Genomic DNA, 26,959 nt, shown 5'->3' with positions numbered 1-26,959 from the left:
CTTTCCCTTTCATTTTTCATAGTGCTGCTCCCCCCACTTTTTAATGATGTTTCTCCAATAAGAGTTCCATTTAGTCCAGAGCTACTGAAATCAGTGGGAAGACCTGGAATGATTTCACTGGGTTTTAGATAAGGCCCAGTCCTTCTAAAATCAAGTAGTTCTGCAATTCTGATCAAACCTTTTGCAGTTTAATATCTATGAAAATTCTTAAACATTAGCGGGTTCCAGGGGCATAAAAGTATTGCCATCCTCATCCAAACAGGGTCATTTATGACACAGGAAAACTCAGACAGTTACTGAATACAAGTTTCAGCTAACTTTATTTGTGTTCCTATTATGTTACTGTTTATACTATCAGGAGTTTTACTTGAAATATTTGTTGAAATAGGTGAGGTTTCCGTTCAATATTTTAATTTTCCACCTCTTTGCCCTCTAGTGGCCAAACGAGCTCGTTATTGCCAGAGCCTGACGTCTGGGACAGCAATTACCCATAAGCAGGTTTTCTTCTTTACTTGAAGTGATGTTTTCATGTAAAATAGGTCTTGGGTTGTTTTACTCTTCGCTTCGGATCCTTTTCATTTGTCTGTACCAAGGTAGGAAAATGTTACTTCCTGGTTTTATTTGGTGTAAGCTTGTAAAAAATTGGAATCCTTTTAGGAGTATTTTGCTCAGTGTCATAAATAAAGATCCCAGCAGGACCAGACTGAATCTTCCCATATTCTAAGTTTTTAATAGGTTTGAAAAGTCGTATTTGTTGATTCATTCCACTATAAAATGACAAAAAGTATTTCAAGTGTTTGGGTTTTTGTAGAAGTAGTTGACATTTTCCATTGTAAAAATTTTATGTTTTTTCATAAATATTAAAAATACCCAAAGTTTTCCAGCTGGTAGAGAAAGCTGTTCCAACAGTAACCAACTGATTTTTAAAAAGCTCTTCCAAGAATAATGCTCTCACTAGATATTTTTAAAAATACAACTTGACTACCTTTTTCTCCATGGTAAATATGCTACCACGTACTGATGCAGGAGACGCATATCAATATTGTACAGTTGCACTGGAAGATTGACATGGCCAAAGAGAGGGTCACTATTTTCATTCACTGAGGTATTTCACAAATTGTTACGGTCTTGTTTTGTTTATGTTTTGCAATCTTTTAAATGAATGATACCACGGTCTCCTAAGGATAAGTGGTTAATACCAGTAAGGAGAAAGGTACATATCTAGTCCTCCTCCTGAAGCAAATAAGTGTTTCTTTACAGCAGTTCCTTATATATGGGTGAAACACCTTTCCATGGGAAAAGCAAGTGAGGTCACTCTATAGGTTCCTGATAGTGGGCATCTGTGCATAAAACCAAGTTTGGACTCTGAAGTACTTTCAGCTCCTGTTTCAAAATTCCAAAGGTAACAGCTGTTCAGAGCACTCAACATTTTTGCAAACAAGTCCAAAACCAGCATTAATATTTATAATAGCTGATGTGTCTTATTTAGATGCTGCTTCTAGAGAGATGATGTAAAATTTTCTCTTATTTATTTTCTGTGGTGTTAAAGTTTTAAATTATTTACAGTAATTTATATAAAATGGATTCTTCTGTCAACAACACTGACACAGCTCATTCTATTAATTTGGTGGGATAGTATCAAAATAAATGTAGGAGAAAATTCTCTCCAGTTCAGGCATCCTCTCCCTAATTCTGCTATATCTTCATTTTGCCTAATGATCTTTGGCAGAAAAGGCAGGCAAGCGATTGTGGTAATTTTGCATTGCGCTCTGTTTTGGAAGTGTATCCTCAGCCTTGTCTCAGTTTCCTCTTCTGCTTTCAGAGAAGCACATCTTTTAGCTAACATTTTAGAGTACGAAATTGAAAAAATGCAAATACTCCAAAGAAATAATGCTTTTTAAAGGGGATTGTGCAGTTTTGGCATGTACAAAAATGCTCAAGTGCTACTACATTCCAAGAGGATGTATAGATTTAAATTACTTTTTTTGTGCCTGACAGAGGTAGCTGCAAGTGAATATAACATTATCATAAGATATGGTGATTAACATTAAATTTGGATAGAAGAAAGTTGGATGCTTATCATGATAGGAAAAAGGTTAATATTTTAAAGTGAGGCTAAAGGTTGACAGGAGAAAAATTGAGTTAGTTTGCAAAAAAGAAATTTGTTTCTTTAAGTGAAAATTGGGGTCAAGAGGCCAGAGCTCTCTGCTTCAACATGAATGAAATAAATTAAATAATACCACCATAAAGCAGCAGTGTATAAGCTAATGATAAAATAATACATGGTGGTTTTGAGAAAGATACTGTCTATGAGAAAAAAAATCTGTAGAAATGCCATTTCAAATCAGTGGGTTCAGGATTTTTTTATTTATTATTACCATTGTTTTCAAATAGAACAGCTTTTTTTTTCAGCTGGAGGCTTTTAAATTTATGCAGTACCTTTAATTATTAAGAAAGGTGGTAATGCCCGATGTTCAGAGAAAATTACAATTTTAATAATTACATTCTGTCTAGCAGAAATTTCTGGCATTTCAGATGGGTGCGCTATTCTGTACCACTTCATGACCCAAGTGGTGTGTGATGTTTGATGATGTTTCCCCATCTTAAATCAACAGGAGTTGAGTGTGTTTCTTTGGTCAATGTGTAGTAATTCCTGTGTATGTGAATAAAGGTAAACCATTGCATCAATCTGTAACTAGTCATAAGGAAATACCAAATATAGGAGAAGGGAAATCTATCAGTGTCATTGCCCTTCATTATGTCAATCTGTGCCTTCGACAGGCAGAGCTGGGCAGCTAGTTTACCATCATCATGACCGCTATGGCATACCTTTGTTTTTCTAATGTAATAAGCATTTTTTCCTCCATTCTTTTTACCAAAGTAAGCAAAATAAAATCCTAAAAAAAACAAGAAAAAAACCCAAAAAGGTTTCTTATTTCCTGCTCTCTAAAGGATTTTTGCAATCTAGGTAGCTTATGTATCAAAATGCTAACAGGTTTTGTGACAGTACTTGCTTCTACTGTCCCATTTTTCAGATTTTAAAGATGGTTAGAGGATTGTAGGTTGAAGTATATTTACATTTGTGTCTGGCTTCCTTGCAGAAATGCATTTGTATCTAAACTGCTCACAGAAGCTGTTTCCATTTGAAGGTATGCAGTAACCCACTTCTGTTTGAGTTTGTCCTCTTAAGCCTAGAGATAGGCTTTGAGTAATGGTCAACTCTACTATGTCTCCTCCTGCATGAGTTTTGCAGGCTGGGTCCCTGATGGGGAGTTTTAGGTTTTGCTGGAAGGCCGAGGGTTACCATTTCTCACTGGCATTGGCAGTGGGGGCTGCATCCAGTCTCAACTTCTTTTTACTTTTCACAGCTCTAGCTGCAGTCTTTAAATTGTGAAAGAGATGATTCCTTCTCTCTTCCCACAAAAGTAAGATGATGCCTAATTGAATACCTAATAGCTCAAAATGGAAAAAAAAAAAATCTGATTAGTCCTCAGGTTAAAAAAAAAATCAGTGTGTCTTACTGGTTGGGACCATCTCATCCATACAGAAACATCAGGGTGGCCGTGGCTTTAGTCAGCGTATATTTGGCAGCTGAATCTAGATATTACCCTTCCGTCTGGGGTCATAGTTTGTTTTAAAAGAGTTATGTATGAATTTTCTCTAAATTGTAGCAGAGGGTCATGAATTAGTGTCTAAATGTGGGCTTGACAAGATTATTATAGTCTGTATTTCATGCCAGAAACAAAGATGAATAGAGATAGCAAGCTTTTAAACAGACTTTCTGACATCTATAATGTCAGCAGAGTGAATGAATGGCAGGATGCAATAACAAATCTTCATTTTTTATTATTTTACAGGGGTTAGATGGACCTACATTCATTCATAATTTCTTCCTAAAATAATTACTAAGTACTACATGAACCAGTCATTTCCATCCCAGTTACTTTCCAAATAATGCAAACTGTTTACCAAGATGTACATATTAAGATGCATACACTAGAAGACAATTATACTGTGATTTACATTTAGGAGCAGATAGCATATACTTAGTTAATGCTTTGCTCTTTCATTTTAGCTGAATGTGTATTTTTAAGTAATTTTGTTTGTGCCAGACCTAATAATTTGCTTTAATGCTTGTGGGGGAACTACTTTTTCTGGGTTTTTTAAATAATAATTTTAAGCCTTTCTTTCTGTGGATTTACTGATTATTAGATTTCTGGAGCAGAGATCTACATTAGCAATTTTTGATTATTAAATTTCTGGAGTGGAGATCTGTGTTGGCAATTTCTGAATGAGAAAGACAGGATGCGTACCAGTATACTACTGCCTTTTCAGTGTAGCCCCTTTGAAGATACATGTTCAAGATTTTTCTTTTTTATTATTTGTAGTCTGTGTGTAAATAGGAAAGAATCACCTATGTTGAAGCCATGGACTCTAATACTTCTTTTTTTTTTTTAAATTGTTATTCTTAGGTATATTCATTTCCATTTCAGGAGCACAAACAGCCCCACCATTAGAACTTTGGCAGGTTTTCCCCAAATGATAATACAAACCCTAGAGTGATGGCTATGAAGAGATATAATATTCAATGAACCTAGCTTCTTTGAAATAATAAACCCACATGCTATTAGTCATACAGTTTTGTCAATGTAGCTCCACCGCTAGCTGCAGATAATTTTATATCTATATATATATGTTGGAAAAGAGCGTGTGTACATAGCAATAAATGCAGTGAAACCATATCCAGGTACTGCGAATACTGTCTCATTTTCACTTCTTCTGTAACTGCTGGCATTAATGTTTTTATTGGTCTTCTTTTTGTCAGAGGAAAGACAGAAACAGTTCCACTAATGGAAACGAACATGAAGTGCTAGTAGCTTTTAAAAAGGTTTTTCTTTTTTTTTCACCGCTCCAAAAATATATGTAATGGAAACAAAATGCATTGTTTCGATCCTTAATTTTTTTTTTCTTTGTCTTTTTTTTTTTTTTCCTTTTTATTTTCCTTGAACCCATCCTGTCAGACTGCAAGCGTGAAAGTTATTTTCTGGTGGTGTGATTAGATTGGGGCTGAACTCTCCAGCTGGCAGGCCTGTCTGTGACTGGCGGCGGCCTGTCCCCAGTGCTTGTCATCTCCTGACATGCCTGACAGGATGGGGACAGCAGCCCCAGACAGGTTCATTAGATGGTGTTTTCTACAGCTGGGCTAAAAATAAAAAAAAAATAATAATAAAGTAAAAAAAAAAAAAAAAAAAGGCCACGCTTTGTCAAGGCCCAAGCTGTAGGGGCCCTTCTTGTTGGTTTAAACCAAGGCCTTGTTTTGACAAATTCTGATCTGTGAGGTTTTTAGATTTTCTGACACATTTTTGTTTTCTTCCCCTTTGGCCTGCGCTCTTTGCACTCTGCCTTGTTGCTGCTTCAAAATCCTAACACCGCCTTCTCAGGAGAGCGGGGAGGATGCTTGCGGAGGGCTTGGAAGAAAAATAGAGCGCTACAGCGAAACGGCAATAAGTGTTCATTTCCATGGTGATCAGCCCAATGGCACAAAAAACAACCTTGGGACTCTCAATAAGCCAATTACAAGAAAGGTTAAGAGTTTTATAGTGCCAGAAACATGCCATCTACATGAGAAAATAGTATCATTACGAGCAATCTACACTGTTAAATACATTGCTGTCTGGTGCTGCCAGAAATGTAAGCTGTTTATGTTATTTTGGGTTTTTTTTGGAAGCTGCCAGAGTTTTTCAGTTGGATTGTCAGGCTTTGGTGCTGTACATCAAAAATCTGCATGGTTATCGATTATAAAACAGTTTAAACCAGGAACAAAACCATTTGAAAGCATTAGGCACATTGAGTGTCACAGTATTAGCTAAATGTGTTCAGTCTCTGAGTTTCTTACAGATTTGTATTGGATCTTCACTTGAGATTGTTAACATAAAGACAAAGGATTTGTACATAGTCTATAATTAAAGACTCTCCTATGAAATATTTTTGAAACGAACAAACCACTTGATAAAATTTTTTTCTCTGTTGCATTTATAAAGTACCTATTGACTTCTTTAATTTATGGGCTGGTGACTGTGGTTTGACTCCAAGGTTACCTGCTGTTTTTCTTAGGGGGTGTCACTTGATTCCAGACATTTTAGGTAGCTACAACATGCTGATGCATAAAGCACTTCTCTAGCTACTGGGAAAAAAGGAAAATGTTTACTGTTTTTCTCAGTTTGCCCTTCTGCTTCGGAGTGTGGAGAGCATTACAGCCTTTTCTGTTTTCTGCATTTAGCTGCTTGCAGTGTGAGCGCTGCGGCTGGAAACCAAGCCCTTCATTCACAGAAATCCTACCACTTACCTTTCCTTTGTATTGTTGGTTACTGCTGCTTTAGTTCATGGTCTCTATGACAACTGTTTAAATTGGGATGGGCAACTGTCATCTGGAGTATTACTGAAAGAAAAGTGTTAGTGAGCACACAGTTCCATAGATAGAGCATTTCAATATAATCCAATTTTAATTGAGCTCCAGAGACTTTGATGTGCTGCCGAAGGTTGGGAGAGAGCTATTCCAGGGAGAAATTAAAGCAGCCCAGCAAGGCTTCACTACTCCAGACTGTCACCATTTTAAATAAGCATTAGCATCAGACTTAACCTTCCCCTATGAAACATCTCACTTTTTTTCCCCCAGCTTTTTGCTTCTTTTTTTTTTTTTTTTTTTCCCCCTTTTGCAATACATATAAAGGCAAAGACACTTTCATCTTTTTATATACATTTCTATATTCCCTTGATTAAGTTTGAAAAGCATGTACTGGACCTGAGACGCATCTGAGGCTGTCGGTTGGACCTTGCATTGCAGTTCATAGAAAGAAATAGAAGCAGAGTGAGGATTAGTTTGCAACAGTCAAATGACATGTGTTGGATTTTCTCTCTAAGACTGCTCTGAAAGTAACCTGTCTGTGTGCTAAAAAGTTGAGCGGGGACTTACTTTAGCTTGGTTTCATCATTAATTCCCTTTAATGTAAATGAAGAAGAGAAAATATTTGATTGTAGACTCTTACTAACAAAACCAGGTTATTTCCATAGCTATGAGTCCACTGGTTGGTTTTTTGTTTGTTTTTTTGTTTTGTGCATAATAGCCAAAAATAGTCATATAGCGATTACAGTAACAATTAGCAGACTTAGACTTATCTCTGGTTTTGCCAGTGAGATTAGAAGGTGACTGTAAACTTTTGAACTGTTGAATTAAAATCTCTTATGATTGCTTCATGTAATTAAACTATGTGATCCTTTTGTGCCATTTTCTTTTTCTCTCACAAATGTGTATACATGCAAAAAAACTTCTAAAATGAAAGAACTTCATAATAATGAAGCAAAACTGAGGATTGCTATATATTTTCCAATATTTCAATATGCATTGAACAGCACTGCATGTTAGAGAGCTAAGACACATTTTAACATGATTCATTTTCCTGGCTTTTAATTTTCCCTTTTTTTTTCCTTTTTTTTTTTTAATCTTGCTTTCTTGGCTTTCAGTGAACGAAAAGCAAATTTGCAAGATGCTGAGCTCCCTTTCTGGATGCTCAGTGCTGTCAGCTTCTACTCCAAACAGTAGGTGTTGGGATACTCAGCTGCAAAGAAAAGATGCATCTTGCAAAATTGAGTCTATCAGAGAGAGGCTGTTACATAGGATGCTTGTATTCTTTAGAAGGAATGTGATATGCATCAAATCCGGACTTAATGGCAGTAGAAAAGGAACCAATCACAGTACAGGCAGTAATCTGTCTATACAAGTTAATAGGGTTTATTGTCTACTAAAGCAATTAGCCTGTTACTCACATAAAAGAAAGGTAAGAATCTAGATTAATAGGGGAATTTGAACAGTTGGCTGTTGTAATCTATTAAAAAGAAGTGGAAATATCAAATCTCTTTGTAAAGCTTGAGGTAAATTCCATTTTATTAATAATTTTTTTTTATTAAACAAGAATAAATTAATTGAGGCTGTATGAGGGAACCCTCTTTGACTGGGATTGGCACACTTTTTCATGGTTGAATAGTACCCAGAAGTCCATAAAATCTAAATACCTTCTGTGGTGGAGCAGCTTGTAGTGGATAAAAACAGAGGCACATTCACACAAGGTATCTCTACATGCTGACAGGTGTTGCAGTAATTTCATACTGGGAACCTAGAGTTCACCACAGGAAAGCCTGTGAGTATGCCCAAATTTATGACATGCAGGTTTGCATTCCAGTTGGCTAGAAATCCAGAGAGGACAGAACTGTATATTAAATCTGCTGTAGCACCCCTTCTCCTAGCTGTTGCAGACATCAGAAGACTGTATGTGTGCCCCAGAACCCATTTTTGGTAGCCAGCTGAGTAGACTCTTAATATTCCTCCTAGTTTTCATGAGATTTTTTTTGTACAGGATCAGGCCTCCAAAGAATTGTACTTAGCTATCATTTTGATTTTTGCATTGTTTGAATTAAACAAGCTGATAGTTAACTATGTGAAAGCACACATAGAATACACAGAATGCACATACTAAAAATACTGTGTAAATGTGGCTCCAGTTATTGAAATAAATATTAAAATAATTTATGCAGTTTCTATACGCAGTTTACATTTGATACCTGTTAATTTCTGCAGTTTTTATATTTTGTGCGGATTTACTTTTCAGTGCTTAATTACTGTATTTGATAAAAAAATGTTCCTTAAAGCAAGTATAGAATGCATAGGTACTTTTCCTATAATATTAAAGCAAAATAAGTGTAATGAAATGCAAACTAATTAAATGATTATTTAGTTACAGCAGGCAGTTTGCAAGCACTCCAAGTTAAAATTCTCAGAAGAAACATTGTTATTCTTTCCTTGAAGACTTAGCAATATGAGATAATGTTCCATATATAATAATAAAAATTATAGTAGGATTTTGGTTGCTGTTGGAGCTGTGGATTAGGTTTTTTCCAGTGCTATAATTCCTTGCCTTCTTCAGTAGTGCAAAAGAAACTCATCTAAGCTCATTTTAAGTGGGTTAATAAAGAATCAGCTGGTATGGCAATGTACTAGGAAGATGAAAATATTTTGATGTATGTTCACCATAATTCACAGGCAGTGTAATGTTCTTTGGAGATATTAGAAGTTGACATAATGTAGAGTAGCCCTGAATAGTCTCTAAATTCCAATACCAAGCAAACTGACTTCCAGGAGTCACTAGTGCTCAAGACCCAACACTTCTAGGCCCAGCTGAGCATGGCCACATGTAGAATTTTGAATTTCTTGAGGATTATGCTTGTCTGTTACAAACCAAAGGTTTGGGGATGTTGTAGATGTATAATATCTATCACTTACTAAATCCATCTACTTCTTTTTGCTTATAAAAATAAATTTTGAATTTATTGCTAAAATTTCAGCAGTAGAAATTAGTCCAATTATATTCCCAAATGTCAGGATTAATGAAACAGCTTTTGTATATGAAATCAACAACAAAATATTGCTGGTTTATGATAAATCTTATATAGAAAAAGATATTAGGAACATAAAATTAAAAAAATTAAGCTCTGTAGTAGAAAAAAATGTTGTCTTCTAATTACTTTTATAGATTTTAGTTTATATGTGTTCTGCACTGAATAAATCAAATGTGAAACTGTTAAAATCCAACACACTTGCACATATCTTCTGTATGACGTTGAGTTCACATCTATAAAAAGAGAGACATAAACCTACCTTTCTACCTGTCATTTGGTAGGAAATGGGTAATGTTTAGCAAAATTCAGTATTTGCACTTTTCTTAAGACCAATTAAAGTGCCTTCATTTATTATAATGTTAAGGATTTGCATCATGGTACATTTGAGTCTTTAGACATTTTTTATTGCATTACACTTTTGAATAAATATATCAGTATGCAAGTTCTGAAAAAAAACAAAGACCCTGAGGATTTTATGATGGCTTTATTTTTGGGAAAGAAAACATCACATACTTGTGGATACCATACGTTATTGTTCAAACTATTCCTTTGTTTTTTGCTTTTGCTGAGTCCTAAAACTTGATTGAGTCACTTATCCACAGTGCAAGAGAAAAACTAATACACATGAGGATGACCTGAAAGACACAGTTTTAGAACACAGAAGAACGTGAGTTTCTTCTAGTCCCTTCCAAAAACTGGATGGTCAGCACACTCACCTGGAAACTGGGGGGCTCTGTTTCACTTCCTTCCTATGTTTAGTCTGGAGAAGAGGAGGCAAGACCTTATCGCCCTCTACAACTGCCTGACAGGAGGCTGTAGTGAGGTGGGTGTTGGTCTCTTCTCCCTGGTAACAGGCAATAGGACAAGAGGTAATGGCCTCAAGTTGCGCCGGGGAAGGTTGAGGTTGGACGTTAGGAAAATTTTTTTCACTGAAAGGGTTATCAGGCGTTGGAACGGGCAGCCCAGGGAAGTGGTGGAGTCCCCATCACTGGAGGTATTTAAAAGATGGGCAGACAAGGTGCTTAGGGACATGGTTTAGTGGTGGGATGGCAGTGTTACATTAATGGTTGGACTTGATTATCTTAAAGGTCTTTTCCATCCTAAATGACTCTATGATTGTACGATTCTATGTTTGAAGGGAGCAGGTTGCCTTGTATGTTGGCAAATTACGACCAGCAAGCCACCCTTGCTTTGCAATCCCTGCAGAAACATGGCAGCAGTCAGGGTGCTTCTCTTTCTATTGCTTCATCAGTCATAGGTGTGTAGGAGCTTGCTGGGAGCTGCTTGCCACTGCCTTTCCTTGGGGCAGCACAGAGCTGGGGCAGCTGACGCAGCTCTCGCATGCACTGTCCATCCTGGACCAGTGAGGAGCACTCATCCAGTGGTGAGCTGCTCATCCAGAGCACAGCGGTGAGGTAGAGCAGATGACACTGTTGGGGAAGGACATCATTTGGGTTCACATACCTTTGAGATAGAAGAGGACTGAATCTAAGTGCCTATCCCAGCTTCTCGCTTTAGGCAACAGGGAACTTGTTTGTTTTCATGCTGGTGTTTGAATCTAGTCCCCCAACTTTTCTCAGCTAAAACTCTCACAAATTCTGTCAAATCCACTGATTTTTCAAGTTTAATAAGACTGCATTTTTCTGTCAAGTAACTATTTAATGAAAAAATGTCCGGTTTTGTTTCAACTTATGAGCATTTATCAACACTGTCTTCTCTCTGGATTTGTGAATACTACAAGTTCTTTCCTTCCATTGCTTTACTTTTGCTAAGGAGGTCCAGAATTTCCAAAGAGGTCCAGAATGAACCAGCTGACAGAAAAACAAGCTCTCCACTTTTAAGCCTGAAAAAAAATTTCTGTGTTTTTTGCTCAGAACATATAAATTTTATGTCTTTTTGGCTTGTCCACTCAACTGAAAATGTAATTTGCGCAGTTCTAATTGATAAAATTTGATTGCATTTCACTGAATGTGGTGCTGGGGCGGAATTGCTCATAGCAGTTTGAGTCTAAGTACTGAGATCACCACTTGCCTGTTTGGATTAATCTCTAAGCACGAGATGTGGAGTGGGAACGGAAACAGCTTTTTCACTAGAGTCCGACATCCCGTTATTGCCAAAGTCAACACAAAACCATCTCAAACCTTGAGAGGTAACAGGCACAATCTGCTGCAATCTTGTTGCTAACTAGAACTAATGGAACTTCGCTACTCTGGATTTTGTCCCAATATTTGTTTCTTCAACTTCTATGTTTTGAGTTGGGCTGTGCTCTAATATGGCTTTCGATGGCACTGGAGTATCTTTGTCTTCTGCTTCTCCACACGTGCTGTTGCCCCAGTCGGTGCCATCAGTTCTATTCCTGCTTTTAGAATCCTTAAATCAGCCAAAACTTCTGCTTAAAACAGTAATTGTTGGAATTTAGTTTTGAAGTAGAGCCTAAAAAAGGCCTCTGCCTACCTTTTTTGAGGTGGTAATGTCTAAACCTGCTACCTCTTCCTGATGCTATTCTTCCCAAGAATTTCAGTTCATTGCTGGCATTTCAGGAGTTGCCTAAATTGGCAATCTGTTTGCACATTGCATAGAAAGTAAACCATGTAAAGGCACACAGATGTGTAAAGCACATAAAATGAATGCTAAAAATATTTATTATTCAGAATTCTGTTTTTGCAGTGGTAATATTTTCCCATGTCGGTAACACTTATCCGTGTATTTAAAACTATGCATTGGTGTTTCACAAAAGCAGAGTTAGAAATGATGCATTTAGAATACGTAAAATACTCTCTTGGATTATTTTGATCTGGATGTTAACATTTAGCAACAGTGTTTCCATACCTAGGAACAGTTTTGGGGTTGGTTTTTTTTTTTTTTTTAACTCTAACAACCTTACTGCAGCTGCTTCTCAAGAAATCCCCATATCCTTTCCATTACTTTCCTCAAACACAAAATCATAACATGCAAAATCATTTTACCAGGGAGAAGAGAAGAATGGCCTGAAAATGGGCCAACTTCAAATAATTTTTCAGATGACTGGAAATGAATGTGGGAATAAGAGTGTGAGTTACTGTCAGCTGAGCGGGCATTGTTTTAATGGATACTGAATTGGTATGCTGACCAGAGAAATCAAATTTAGAAAAGGTTGGGGTGAACAGAACCTCATGTTTCAAGAAAAGGGGCCTCTTGAAAGCTTAAAAAAACATTGGAAGTAGAAGTATAAGCTGAGAAAATTTGGCAAGGAAGTAAAGCCCAAAACCACAAAAATAATATCTGCATTTTTTAGATCCCTGAAGAGGAGAAGAAAAATGAAGCAGGAGTGCCAATATTTATTAAAAAAAAAGTTCTAAAAAAGATTTTTAAAACTGATGTGAATGGAGAAATTATGGTGGCACATAATACTCAGCTCATCCTGCAGAGGATAGTATCACAGGAGCTACTTGGAGGAAAGCTTTTAAGGCTTGCAAATAAAGAAACATTTTAAACAGAAGCATGTTATAAGGAAGGGGAAAGGAGACCTTAATGTAAAGAGAAATTGAGAACATTTTACTAGACCAAAGTGTGCAAAGAAAAAATAATAACATGCTGTTTTGGTGAGATTCTAGAGGTGTTTACTCTTATGTGTTTATGGGAATTTAGGCAGAGGGGATGGTCTTAAAATGGCTTAAATGTATACAAAAAAAAGAAAATAGTAAGAAGTCAATGAAACACTAGGATATTTAAATTTGAATTGTCCTTCCTGTCTATTTACATTTTCAGTTTCTCATTCCAGAAAAGCAGAATACAAGGTGTTTCATTATTTGAACTTACCTGATTTTGAATTTCCTAATACGTTTACTTTATACATTTAAATATATTGACATTATATATTCCTTGTTACAGGGTATGCATATTTTTCGTTCTAAATCTGAAAGTTGCTCATATTCAGTACTTCATCAAACATTTTGAAATTATGTAATGCTTACTCAATATGGTTTTACATAAACTCTGAGAGTCTGGTTCCACACCATTAATGTCTGTCATTTCAGTCTGTATTTAGAATACATGAAGCAATGATGCAGTCTGGCACAAACTTGTAGTGAGCTCCATGTTTTTAGATGGTTCTGGAAAAGAAAGTTTGCTATATGTGCATGGGAGCCATTTCTTTCAGCCTATGAAGATCTGCATGCAGTATTTCACATTTTACTTGAAGCAAATGGTGATGCTAGCAAACAGTTGAGAAAGGGAAATCCAAATCTCTGACAGCAGAGAACAATTGTCAGTAATAGTTTGCATGTGTTTCTGACCTCTAAAAGCGTACAATGGTGCTAAACTACTTTATGAATACCTGTTGCATACCTGGGTCAGGTGCATAAGCCCACTTCCATAGCTGGGTCTAGACCGCTCTCTGATGAGCTGTCTATTCACTGTGATTTGTTTTTGTGAAGTACTCCATGTTTTATTGGCAGACATCTTCTTTTAAGTGCTGAGGTTGCAAATTTGGAAGCATCCCATAAGATAATGATGTAGGGAATGAACCAGAGAAGTTCCATGAATTTTATGGTTACCAGGCTGTTACGAAATGGCTAATATGAAATCAGCTGCTGCTTTGTGACTGAAGCATACTATAGCTTGCTATTTCAAATGTAACTATAAAGGGTAGTAGCTTTTCCCATAATGATATTTTCTTTTTTCTTCCCTTCCTTGGCACCTTTTTTCTCTTTCCTGCCTATTCATATACCAAAAAAAAGATGAAGTAACCACAAATTCAGATTTTAGCTTTTTCATTATGGACCTCTTAGCTCGCTTCATACAGAAAGCAGGAAATACAGTTTCCACCAGACAATAGGGAGGCAAAACACCAAAGCAGAGCCTTTTTGTATAGCTCATGTCCATCACAACTGTGTTGGGTTATTTTTCAGGAGGGTAGTGTCAGACTAACAAAAATATATATATTTTTTAAAGTTTACAACAAAATTTCATTGTAAAAAAGACTTTCTTGACCTTAGGGAATATTAAATATTAATTTGACAAGGATGGATGAGGGAGCTTCAGAGAGTTTCTCTTCCCTCATTGGCAACTGCATTCACAGAAAAGTCCGTCATGAGAAACTATATGCAAGCTCCTGATCTGGAAACCTGGAACACCAAGGCTATTTTACTTTTGTTCATTTTGATAACATAGGTGTATGGACTGCAGTGTAACTGAAATGAACCAAGATTTCTTCTTCCTGTCTTTTGTTCAAGGCTGGGACACATGAGATAGACTCATAGTTGGCTCTTGCAGGTAACCTGTCTTCTGAAAGTTGGTAATGGTGAATGAAGAATGAAATACAAACAAAAATCCTATTCAAACTAAAGAACCACGGTATATGGGAATGACAAGGGCTTATTTTGTATTGGAAGAAACATGACTTTGCAAGCTTAGTTAAAAACAAAAAAAAGAGAAACAAGGTACAGTATATAGTTAGCACATAAATAAAACAGTTGTAGCTATTAATTGCCAGCGTTGAGGAGGACATGCTGAGTTTTGTGAAAGTTGCAGCACTGGACACATAATTCAGAACACTTAAGACACTAGAATATAGAGAGACTTGAAAAAATTAATAGGGTTATTGGACCGCTGGAGGGGCAGATTATGAATATAGAATGCAATGCTTTTAAGCATATGTCTCTAAACCTTTGAATCAAATGAAAAGATGAAGGGTTGCTTTGGGTTGGGCTACCAGGATGCAACAGCATCCCACTAGACCTTAGTCAAGACAAATCTGTTCAAACACAGAGCGAATATTTTTTGAAATGTAAAGTATTAAATTTGAAGAAGTAGGAGGGGTAAACTTAAAGCAGGAAAAAGGATAGATTCTTAGAAGTTCCTTGCATATCCAGAGGAAAAGGAAAATTAAGTAAGTATCACATGACAAAGACAATACCTGTGTTGCCAGGTAACAGAGCCATCTAACAGATAGATGGGATTTTGATGTCTAAACTAAGGACATGCCAGAGCTCTTTTCTTTAATGTTCTAACTAAAATAGCGGTGGCCAGGTTAAAGACAGTAGTAGGTACACTTAAGCACCAGATAAAACTGTCATTATAAAATGAAAAAGTATCTTCAATACCAAAATTACAGTATCATTGGAAGCCCTTCTGGTTATTGATAAAGGAAAAACCAATGCATTTTATTTCAGGAAATGACCATCTTATTCAGAAAGCATGACTGAAAAAAAAATTCTATAGGAACTTTGGAATGTATCTGTGGAAATGCAGCAAAAAATGACCCAGTTCTACTATACATAAGTAGAAGGCAACCGTGTCCCTTTCTGCTCTTGTTAGACATTATTAGTACAAAAGGTAAAGAATAATGAAGGAAATCAGGGAATAAGTGCGTTGAAAATAAAAAAAACCCACAAAACCCAACAACAAAGTTCTATTACATGTTCGTGGATATATGAATTTTGCACTAGGTATAACCAACACTTGGCAAATGTTACAAATATCAATTGATACTTTCATTGAGGAATCAGGTTAGAATTAAAATACCCTGAACCAGAAATATGGTTCCAAAAGATAAATGAATTCCCACTGAAAATAGTAGATTAAATTCACATACATAGGCATTAACAAATCACCCCAAAGAGCTGTTTTAAAAAAGGAAATGTCAAGCAACAAGCAACAATTCTTTGCAACAGGCTGGGGAAGTGACCGTTCTTACCATAAAGTTAGCGACTGAGAATGGATAGGACTTGTACAGTCTGCTTTCCTTCATTTCTTTGTAACACCTGATTTTGTGATTATTTCAATTCCAGAAACAATAATCAAATGAAATATCCCATTTCAGTGCTGTGTCTGGTGCTATGAGATGCCAAAAATAGTATAAAGCAGCAAAAAATAATCCTCAATACTGAAGTGTTTCTGCTGTGGAGATAGTTTATCAGGGATGCTAGCAGAATGGAAACTAGCATTTCTGGTCTTCTGGTTAATCTAGTACTTCAGAATTCTGGCTGTTAATTAACAATTAATTCATTATCAGTAATTGAATAATTACTGAAGTAGGCTTATGATTAAAAATGTCCCAACTCTTAATAAAAAAAAGAAAAGATATTGATTACATCAGAAATAAAATTAAAATAATGGAGCCTTCATATTTGAGCCAAGTAGGAAAGCACTTCAGTAATGGTTTTGTTTCTCTTCCGTATAGCTTTCCACCTGAACATCCCATGCTGCTTTAGTAATCTAATCTAAGGATGTGTCACCAATAGGTGTTGTTCCATATTACAGAACCCTGGGGTTTAGGGACTTCTCATTCCCACTGTTAGGGTGACAGCTTTACATTACTGCAATGCATCCTAGCAAATTTTTATTCTCAGTCTATCATCTGGCTAGTGTACCCATTACTATCTGTAAAACATACCCATATTTCTGAGTCAATGAAAGGATTTACAAGGAGAAGTAAGCTTTAAACCAAATAACTGCAGCTAATACTAAAAATGAAAAGTGTGCTCAGTTCAAATGTAGACATGGTTGGTCAGCTGTTTGTTTTGTTTTGTTTTGTTTTAAAAACAGCTTATTTGGGACCTATCTAGAATTAGGTGCTTAGTCATGAAGTTTCAACCATTAAGACATGCCTAGAACAGAAAGTCTTCATGACTGTTTTTAGAGGAAAAACTCATAAAGCTATCAAAATAAAGAGCACTGACTTTAAATATAAACAACAACAAAATATTGGATGGAGCACATGGTAATTTTGACTTCACATAACTAGGTAACATAATTTCAATGTCTTTTGGTGAACGAAGTGGTTATTTCCATGTCTTTATGAATAATGAAATATATAATATATGCAGTCTTTAAAAAATGTAAAAGTGCCAGGCCCTCATTCATGTGATAGGAGAAAGCAAAATGCTAAAGATCATCCTGGAAGAAAAAAAAAAGTATAAACCTTTTAAAGGATTCAAATTCAGAAAAATTAAATTACTTTATTTTGGCTCTTATAACAACAACAAGAAAGAATCTTACAACAATGTCAGTAATTTCTACTGTAAACCGTAGATCCCCAGTAATGGTAGATACCTAATAACAGAAGGTTTAATGCATCGCTTGAAAGTAGTGTTAGATGAATGTTATGGAGGATGACAAAAATGGGTAGTATATCTTGGACAGGAAAACAAGACAACAGAAATACTGAAATAATTGAGATGATTTGATATCAACATGATAATCTGATATTTGTAGGACTAACAGACAGTTAAGAAGAGTGTAATTGAGGGTAGTAATTAAATTATAGACTCCTTCCTTTCCTCTGATTTCCTATCCTTTCTATTGCTTTACTGGAGTGCTATCTTAAGTCATTCATTTCATAGTAGGGTGAATGTACCTCTACAGAGTTATGACTGCTTTATGCCTGAGAGAGAAGAGGAGGAAGAAAAAGGCAACCAGTGTATGGTCAGTACAGAATGTGCTTTTAGTGTCGATCTGTAAAAACTAAGCAGTGGTACATATCAAGACTTTGTAAATGTATTAATGGGAATCATCTAAAATGTTAATACATAGGATGTAGTCAGTATTAAACATTTCTCTTTAGAAAAAAATAGAACAAATAGAAACATTTTTGAAACAAAAAGTGTGTTCCTGAAGCATGGTGTTTTGTCAAGGAACTAATTCTTTGGCAAATCTGCTGGCTGCTGTAGATTTGGTTACAGCTATATTTCAAACTCCTCTCTCTGCAAGTCTCTTCTCATCTTTAAGCTCTTTAAACCTGAGTGTTTTCCTCCCTATTTCCTCTCTGTATCTTAAGAACCTGTGTATTTACAAAAATTATGTATCAGATAGCAGCAGAATACATTCAAAAAAGGACAAAAAAGAACAGTCATTGTTCTTAACCATCTGAATTTCACATACATGATACCAGCTGTATCCTAGCATCTGATCTCAATGAAAGACTGAAGGAAAATTTGGTTTATTTAGCTTATCAAAGAGAAAGCTAAGCAGTAACTGGATCACAGTCTGTAATTACCGACACAAGGAAAAGTTACCCGATACTAGAAGACTCTCTAATCTCACAGACAAAGGTGTCACGAGATCTAGTGGCTAAAAGCTGAAGTCAACAGAGTTCAAAGTAAAAATAAGGTGCAGATTTTTAACACAAAGATTAATTTACCATTGCAAGAATTTAGCATATGAGGTAATAATTCCACAGCTGGCCTGTGACTGAATGGAGGGAGCATATAGTCTCTCATGTGTGATTGGGAGACCTCCAAAGAAACCAAGCCCCTTCCCTTCTTCAAGGCTGGGCTTAGTGTGGAGAGCTGAGGTGAATGAAACAGCACCATCACCACAGTGTTGTTCTAAGTCTTATTTGTAACGTCTTTCCATGAAGACAGTACTGGAAGCTCACTGTCTTCCTCTCTTCAGTTTCCATCAAGGACAGAACTAATATTCAATGCTCTTCAACATTCATTTTGTTGCTGTTGTTGCCATCATCTCTGAAACGAGATCATCATGGTTCTGAGAAAAAAATTATGGAGAACAAATTAACAAAATCCATGGAGCTCTTTAACACAAAGTGTACAAACTTAAATAAGCTTTTTCATATATGAAGACATGTTACTAACTTGAAGCTACATCAGTGAGGAAACTGAAGGAATACACTTTCCATTACTTCAACCATGAAGGATCATTGACAGCAGCAACAGATGGTCTTCCTAACATTTCCCTATTCAGAAGTTGGGGGAGGTCATGATTACAGAAAGCAAAGACCTCAACTGAGTGAGTAAAACACTGCAAGCTGGTATGCCAACAATTTATATGGAGAACAGAGAAATTCAGTCTCTTCAGTCTGAAACCTTCTTTCTGCATTTCCCTTTAGTGAAGGTGTTTGTTGTGTTCCTTCGTTTCACCAGGGCTGCAACTCTTTTAGTAACTGCAGCCTAAGGGAAAGCACAGTCTAAAGAGCCTGGGAGATGCAGTTGAGTGTAGTGAGGGGATGGTTCCCATCCCAAATGACTGACTCCTTGTAGGATGAAGTGTCAGGGTCTCAGCTATGGGCAGAGCCCACCTGAGCAGGGGTGGAGGGCTGAGGGCAGCCTCCCAGCTGATGAAAAGGATTGGGAAAGGGTTGTTCTACACCACATGATAGTGCTGGAATGGTGATTCACAGATGAGATAAATTAATAAAGCTGATACCTAATTAAATTGTGTCTTTTTTGTCTGTTTTCCTGTACATCCAGAACAGTGAAGGAGGAATGAAAAAGATTGTTTAGGTATTAATAACTAGTCTTAGACCAATACCTTCAGCTAAGAAACTGACAAATTGGAAAAGCAATGCTAATTTTTAGCTATTTTATTTTAAAATATTTTCACATTAATTTTAAAATGCAAAACCACAAACTTCGATTTTGTTCATGGTTTGGGGTATTAAATGTGCTTAACTTTAGAAAAATTATTGTGTCGACATACTGCTTAGCTATTTTCTGTATTTATTAATGGAATGGAGTGAGTTCTAATTTATGGCCCTGAAATTGATGTGAATAACAAGTTATATTATTTTGGTTGTACTTTGCACAAGATAGCCTCAGAAGTAAATCAGTTATCCGATACATAACTAACAACTGTGTCATGCAGACTGTTGGAAGAAAATACAGCCAAGCATAATTGCAACTGTGTCCATTACTCTGTGCTTGCTTGTAGAGTTTGGGGTTTTTTGAGGGAAATAAGCTGATGTGACTCATGAGAAAGAGATCTTAGGAGTATTGGGTTACGGTACTTACTGATATTTTTCTAACAGCTATACTTAATTGCATTTTTTGAAAACATTTAAATTCATATTTTAACTCACTTTTTTAAGTGTTAAAGAAGTAAGATTAACTTAAATGTACTTCATTGGTGGGTAAAATTTACTATGTTCTTATGCAATATTTTAATGAAATAACTGTCACCTTGACTTTTGTTAAAGGTCCTCGCCTATACCGAAGGCCTTCATGGAAAATGGATGTTCAGTGAGATTCGGGCTGTTTTTTCAAGACGTTATCTTCTCCAGAACACAGCTTTGGAAGTCTTTATGGCAAACAGAAGTATGTCTTTGGTTATATTTTTGCACAAAAATGTGTTAGTAGTTATTTTGTGTATTACTTACTAATCTTAGAATTTAAACTTTGAGCTTCCTTTGATAAAGTGCTTATGTCTATGTTCAATAATGCTTACTCTTGCACATATTCATATTAAAATCAATCACATAAATCAATCTCACTGCTTTCTCTGCAGCAGTGAGATTTATTTATAAAAACAGATCATTACAGTTGGCAAATTCTTCAAATGTTTGCTAGGAAATTTGCTTTTTCTATGATCTCACCCCTCTCCTCCATTTTCTGTAAATATTTTAGTGAACTATCTAAAAGGATATTTCCTTTTCTAATTATAAACTGAGTTAAAGTGAAAAGGACCAGACCAATAAATGGATCCACTCGGTTTTCGGTACGTGCTACTCTGAATCCGAGTTGAGTGGTTGGTGAGGTGTGTCAGTAGTCTTTTGCCCTGAGGAGATCTGACGTAAATTTTGATTTCAGCTGGAGAGGGAATTGAACAATTTTTGGTCCTGTGTGTTTTAATGCACCAGTTAGAAGACCAAATACCACGCCAACTACTGAACAGCTTCCCAGCCTGATAAGAGGTTATATAGGTTAACGGTAAGATGTGGTTCCCCTGAAGTATACCTCACTCTGGTCTTCTGTAAAATAGAGTTAGTGCCAAATTGCTAACCAGCTAATGATACACAGTTATGAAGTATGCCAGGAGTTTCTGTTCTAACTTGGATCCCCAGGAAGATGAAAGTGGAACTGACTTCTCTTCCCAAATAAAAACCAAAGAGCATTTTAAAAATACGTGTAGGTGGAAAAAGATTTTCTGCAGATGGTTTACTAGTTCATATTTTCTCTTCTTCATTTAGCTTCTGTTATGTTTAATTTTCCTGACCAAGCAACAGTGAAAAAAGTTGTGTACAGCTTACCACGTGTTGGAGTAGGAACCAGCTATGGTTTGCCACAAGCCAGGTAATTTAATTAAAATAGCTTCTATATTTTGTTTTTATTATATTATAGAAATGATATTTTTAGACATGTCAATATTAAAACATTATTACTGTCATGAAACTCTGGATTTTCTCTTTCTGATTGGTTTTACAAACAACACCCTTTACTTACTATATAGCCTGTTATTATAGAATAGAAGGAAAAGTATTGTAAATTAGATTTTTTTTTAAATCATTACAGGAAATAAGTATTTTCCAGTGAAGGACCAGAAGAACACTTAGACCTTATCTCTTCAAAGTCTGGTTTTCAGTCAGGTTTTATAAATGCATCGACAACTGTTCATCCTTGCTGTGATTGTTAAGCAGTACATGGAAGTAAAGTTGAATAGGCTTTGTGTTAGCTGAATGAAAATTATATTTTTATATATATCTTCCCACTTGCCTTTTATATGAATGGGGGGGGGGGGGGTCTTCATTGCTCATCAGTATAGTGGCGATTTTGCAATTTCCATTCTTCCATTCATTAGTATAATGCATTATTCTTCTTCTGTTTCCAAAACTAAGGAGAATACATATTTTGGAAAGGACCAAGTAAACTTCAGTTTTGGAGATTTTCACATACTATGGACAAGTACAGTTTTTATTATCTCGTCAACATTAATATCAAATCAGCCTTTGGTCAGAAATAAGGCTGGGAATTGTCAGATCCCATACTATAAAAGTATTCATATTTCAGTGATGGGTAAGATGTGTACTTCACTGAATTGGGGGGGGAAATTTCTTGCCTCCAAGTTTGGGGTTTTTTTTGTTTAGAAATGTCTGTTCAGGCCTAAAATGGTTTTGTAGGGGGTAACAGCAGAAGTTTGGTGAAAAATGTTTAGGTTCATGATTAATTTCTGGTTAAAATGAAAGAAGAATAAATAAATACAAGGGAGTGAGGAAACAGCAGGAAATTCACAAAACATGGTGCTTTGGCTTGACTTGGCCAAAAGCCAATGACTTAGTCATCAGTGTAATGTCTTTTGCTTTCTTTAAGTAATTTCCTACAAACTAAAACTTCATATCATCCTTGTTTTATCCCAGTGCAGAATGTGGAAATACTCCAAAGTGTCAAAGCATTTGTAGGATTGGAGAATTACTTAGTTCCCAGCTGAACATCATTCCCTGTCATGAGCTCAAGAGTCTCATGATGCCTAAGGCTTGATCTCCTGAATATACTGAAGTTCTTAGGCAAACTGCCAAATTTCTCAAGTTTTCACTGAGATCAAGGGGAAGTTGGGCATTTCTTTGGAAGGTGCATCTTGTTAATATTTGCATTGCTCTTCCAAATACTCAAATTAAAGGAATTGCTGTCTCTAAATGGAAAGTAATAGTATTCTTTTCTGAAATAAAAATGGCCACATGTTCTAGAACAAACAAAATGCAAATTTCTCAATCAGAATTTCATATCTACAGTGACATTTTTACTTTTGAAATTCATATCCTTTGTGCATTATTCAGTGAATAATTGTCTGAAAAAGTTTGTTGATATATAATTATTTAGAAAAGTTTCAGCTTCAATATTATATGCAGTTATTTCCATACCTTTTTGATTAAAGTTCAATTTGAATCGAAAATGAGCTTGCTAGCCTTCAGAATAATTCTGGCATATGGTGGTGAAGTTGTTTTTCTTTCTTGTTTTTGAGTAATCATGGTATGATTTATGCACAATAAAGACCCTGTAATCATGGTTTTTCCTTTTTTTCTGTCTACATATCCTTATTGTCATCAGTAGGATTGCAGTGGAGTAACTGAGGGAAAATCTGTCTCTACAACTGCTCTGCAGTTAATAACTTGTTGATGTTAGAATATAGCTTCCCCTCATATGAATATGTTGGCTCTGGAATGCTAATTTTAAAAATTATGCTTATCTGTATAACTAACATAAGGAGAAATTATGCTGAGTAACCAAAAGGAGCTGCTACACTGAGTAAAATGTTACCCTTTTTTTATGACCTATTTTCCAGATTAAGCTGTACTTTAAAATATTTTAAGAAAAGCAGATCTTTCTGGTTGTTTTTCTTAAGTTCTTTAGTTTTATTTTTGTAAATAATATTTCCTCTCTGATACTACTGTGATAAAGATTTAATCTAAAGTTAATTTCATTATCACAAAGAATTGCATTCACGATGGAAACATTCTGAAGGAGTAAATTACTTTTAATGCAGTTCATGGACTTTAAGTGCATTTCTGTTTTCATGGAGAAATCCTGTGATTACCAAAGATGGAAGGAAATATAGAAGGAAAAAGCAATATTTATGATCTTCTGGCACAACGGATTAGAAGCAGGCAAACTGGTATCTCTTCCCAAGAACCTGCTGTTCTATGCAAGCCTCCAGTTTGCCTCTTTCCTACCTTTCCCAACAGCCTGTCAAATGCTTTGATTCAACAAAACATTCAAGCCTGTGCTTAATGTTACAAAGAAGTAATTACATCCTTAAAATTAATCACATGTTGAAGAGTTCGGTCTGATTTGGTAATCAAATTCATCTGTCTTTCATAAATGCATTTTCACTGTTCCTGAAACATGTTGCATTGATTGTAGTTTCCTTATGACCTTGCCATATGATACAACTGGGCAGACAATACTGTGCCTTTTATTTAACTTATTTCTACAGCTCCATATGATTCTACATAGGTAGAGTAATATCCGCATTTTTGCAGCACTATTAGAGACCATTTTTTAGGGTTCTAACACCTCAGGTATAATTTACTGATGTATTTTCATTGAGCGTAATATCACAGTTTAGAAACCAACTGTGAGCTGCCTGACGGTTTTGTAAGCGTACAGAGATCAAAGAATTGGTAAAAGATACAGTATCATGCTTCACCACTAAACATGTGCTAGCACCTTCCACTGAGATTCTGGGGTCTAGTAGTGCATTAGATAAAACAATGGCTTCAGTTATTAAAGCCAAGAAATGCAAATGATGACATTTTTGCTGAAAGAAAATGTATTTTGGGTGGTACAGTAGCTATATTCAACGTCAGCTCAGCACTGCTACTTATTCCACATCAGTAGCTTGGTGACGGCTTTCCAGATCTCAGTATAGCTTGTTGCAGAGGTTGGATTTTGGGAAAGGAGAGGGATAGGAAAGCTAAGATTTGATGTTGTCAAAGCATAAAACCCCTTTTAGAGTTTTGATTAAAAATGAATATTGATGAGTCTCTTGTCAGAAGCCAGTCACTTTCCCAAACCTTTTGTTCTTTTTTTTCGGAACAGGAGCAACACAACACAAAACATCGCACAGGTGCTAAGTTTTTGACAAGATACTTAAAGATTCTTTGTATGAGATTGGATTGTAGCTAACTAAATATAAAGTGATTGTGAAAGGGGGTGGGTCATGCTCCACATGTGGGATATATAACATGCCTTCCCTCAACAAAATGTCATGAAGTGTTTTTTAAACATATTTAAAGCATATAGAACTTGAAAAATTAGATCATCCCCTTGTACATCAGAGCGTCTTCTACAGTTTCCACTTTGAGTAGGTATTTCACAGTTCTTTAGAAGCAAAGGAAGCACATTCATTTGTGCATCTTCATATTGGTGGTGGCATATCAGAGGAGGGAAATGGTTTGATCAAAGTTGGGTGGATTTAGCAAAACACAAACGAGTGGGTCTTCCTGTGGTAACTGAAACAAGCAGGTGTGGAACCAATTTATTGTGCATATTTTTTTTGTCTCTGCTGAAATAACGGAATCTTTCAAATACCTTAGATATAAAGTAAATAAGGAGGTTTTTTAGTATTTTTTTTTTCTGTAGAGTTCACTCAAATCAGGCATTCAAATGTGAAGTCCAGCACTTGGCAGTTTATAGATTGTTGAGACTCCCTGGGAGATAGTGGGTAAAGTCTAAAAGCAGCTACTAAGCTGTAGTGATTCATAAATGTTGTTTTGTCATGGGAGGAACAGAAAGTCTGTGACAGAAATGCTTTGTAAATTTAATGATCTCTTTAGTATTTTTACTTTCTGTATTTATTAATTTGTGTGTAGCATTAGTCGTAGTTTACTGGGAGCAATAAGTCTTTGAGGGTTCCACCGTAAAAGTAATTGTTGTCCTATAAAATGCAATATAAAGTATGATTGCATTCAGATAACTCTTTAGATAAATTGTTCAGAAGAAGCATAATAGAAACAACTTTAAAAAATTTTTTAATGTCTCCTGTGTACTAGTAAAGTGTATTTACCATTGGCATCCTAGACTCTACTGTAAAATAAGGCTAGCTGAACTGGCAAGACCTTATGTGCTGCTATTTTGGGTAAATACAGAGATTAAAAAAAAAAAGAAGAAAGTGTACCTACACTTGCATGGTCATTTTTGTATGCCCAATTTGTAAGCCTAAGTCTGGCAGACATTGACAACCTACACAGTGACAATTTAAACATATAATTGTGGTAACTGTACACTCCAATTGCATAACAATGCTCATCCTTTCTCTGGAAATAGGGTTTAGTGCATGTGTAGGAGTATGTACATACATCTTTAGAAGTAGATGGTCCACATTTTTGTGACTGCTGCCTAATTTTACACCTTGTATATGACTTTAAGAAAATACTCAGCATTCAGAGTCTAGAAATAGTACACTTAGTGTGTTTAGAGTGCAACTGAAATTTGAAACATTGGGTGTCCCTATTTACTCATGACAAGCTATATAAATAATAGATATAGTCTTTACATTCATGAATAGGCTACACATTAGGGATCCTATTTTTTTTTTTAACAGGTACAAACATTTTCTCTATTTTGATCCATTTATAAGACTTCCGTTTGTTTAAAAAAAAGTTTCTGAGGAGATGAATTTTTTTCTCCCTCCAAAGATTTTCCATGTCTTTTTTTTCAGCAAGGACTATTTTCTCTAGAAATGAGTTGTGAACAGTGAGGCTATTTCTGCTTGTTGTAGATTTTTTTCTTCAATGCATTAGTCTAGACTGAATCTAGTCCCCTATATTTTACCAACCAGAGACAGAGTATGCTATGGGTAGTTTAGAACTTGGTGCACGGTATTTGGTTATTGTGATGTTGTCAAACTGAATATAGAAAAGCTGAATTTTTCTGCTTTTCTCTTCCCTGGCACAGTAGTTTTGTTTTCTTCCTTATCCAGTCATGTAAGTTTTAGGAAATGTGTGCAAATTGAGTATCTTCGAAGCTTCTACTCCTCTTCCAAATTTGAATGAAATGCAATTCAGAAGTTATTATGGAGAGACAGGCAGATGGACATGTGAGCAGATAATGGAGTAAAACCTGTTCCTTTCAGAAACCAGGCTATAAATAGAAATCTTGAAGCTTATTGGGATATAGGAAGGGATCATGGGTAGCTGACCATGGAGGAGGTGCACAAATTGTGGAATAAATATCTTCAACCCATGTGCTGGAAATATATGGCACTTTAATCTATCACTCACTCACCTTAATGAACTTATCTCAATGTGTCCTTTTGAAACAGGGAAATGGTATTCTTCTTTTATTCATGCTGGAAAAGC

At 35.8% G+C, this 26,959-nt stretch overlaps 1 protein-coding gene across 1 annotated transcript in view; it reads left to right on the top strand.

Annotated features, from left to right (window-relative positions):
* NBEA (neurobeachin) overlaps positions 1–26,959 on the top strand; it is a 513,899-nt gene that overhangs the window by 388,212 nt on the left and 98,728 nt on the right. Inside the window, 2 exon segments of the mRNA XM_035900172.1 lie at positions 20,366–20,483; positions 21,356–21,458. Of these exon segments, the coding sequence (XP_035756065.1) occupies positions 20,366–20,483; positions 21,356–21,458 (221 nt within the window).

The sequence above is a fragment of the Egretta garzetta genome, unplaced genomic scaffold, assembly GCF_000687185.1.
Source record: "Egretta garzetta isolate BGI_Z169 unplaced genomic scaffold, ASM68718v1 scaffold40, whole genome shotgun sequence".
NCBI classification, from domain to species: domain Eukaryota; kingdom Metazoa; phylum Chordata; class Aves; order Pelecaniformes; family Ardeidae; genus Egretta; species Egretta garzetta.
This window is presented reverse-complemented; position numbering and strand designations above follow the sequence as displayed.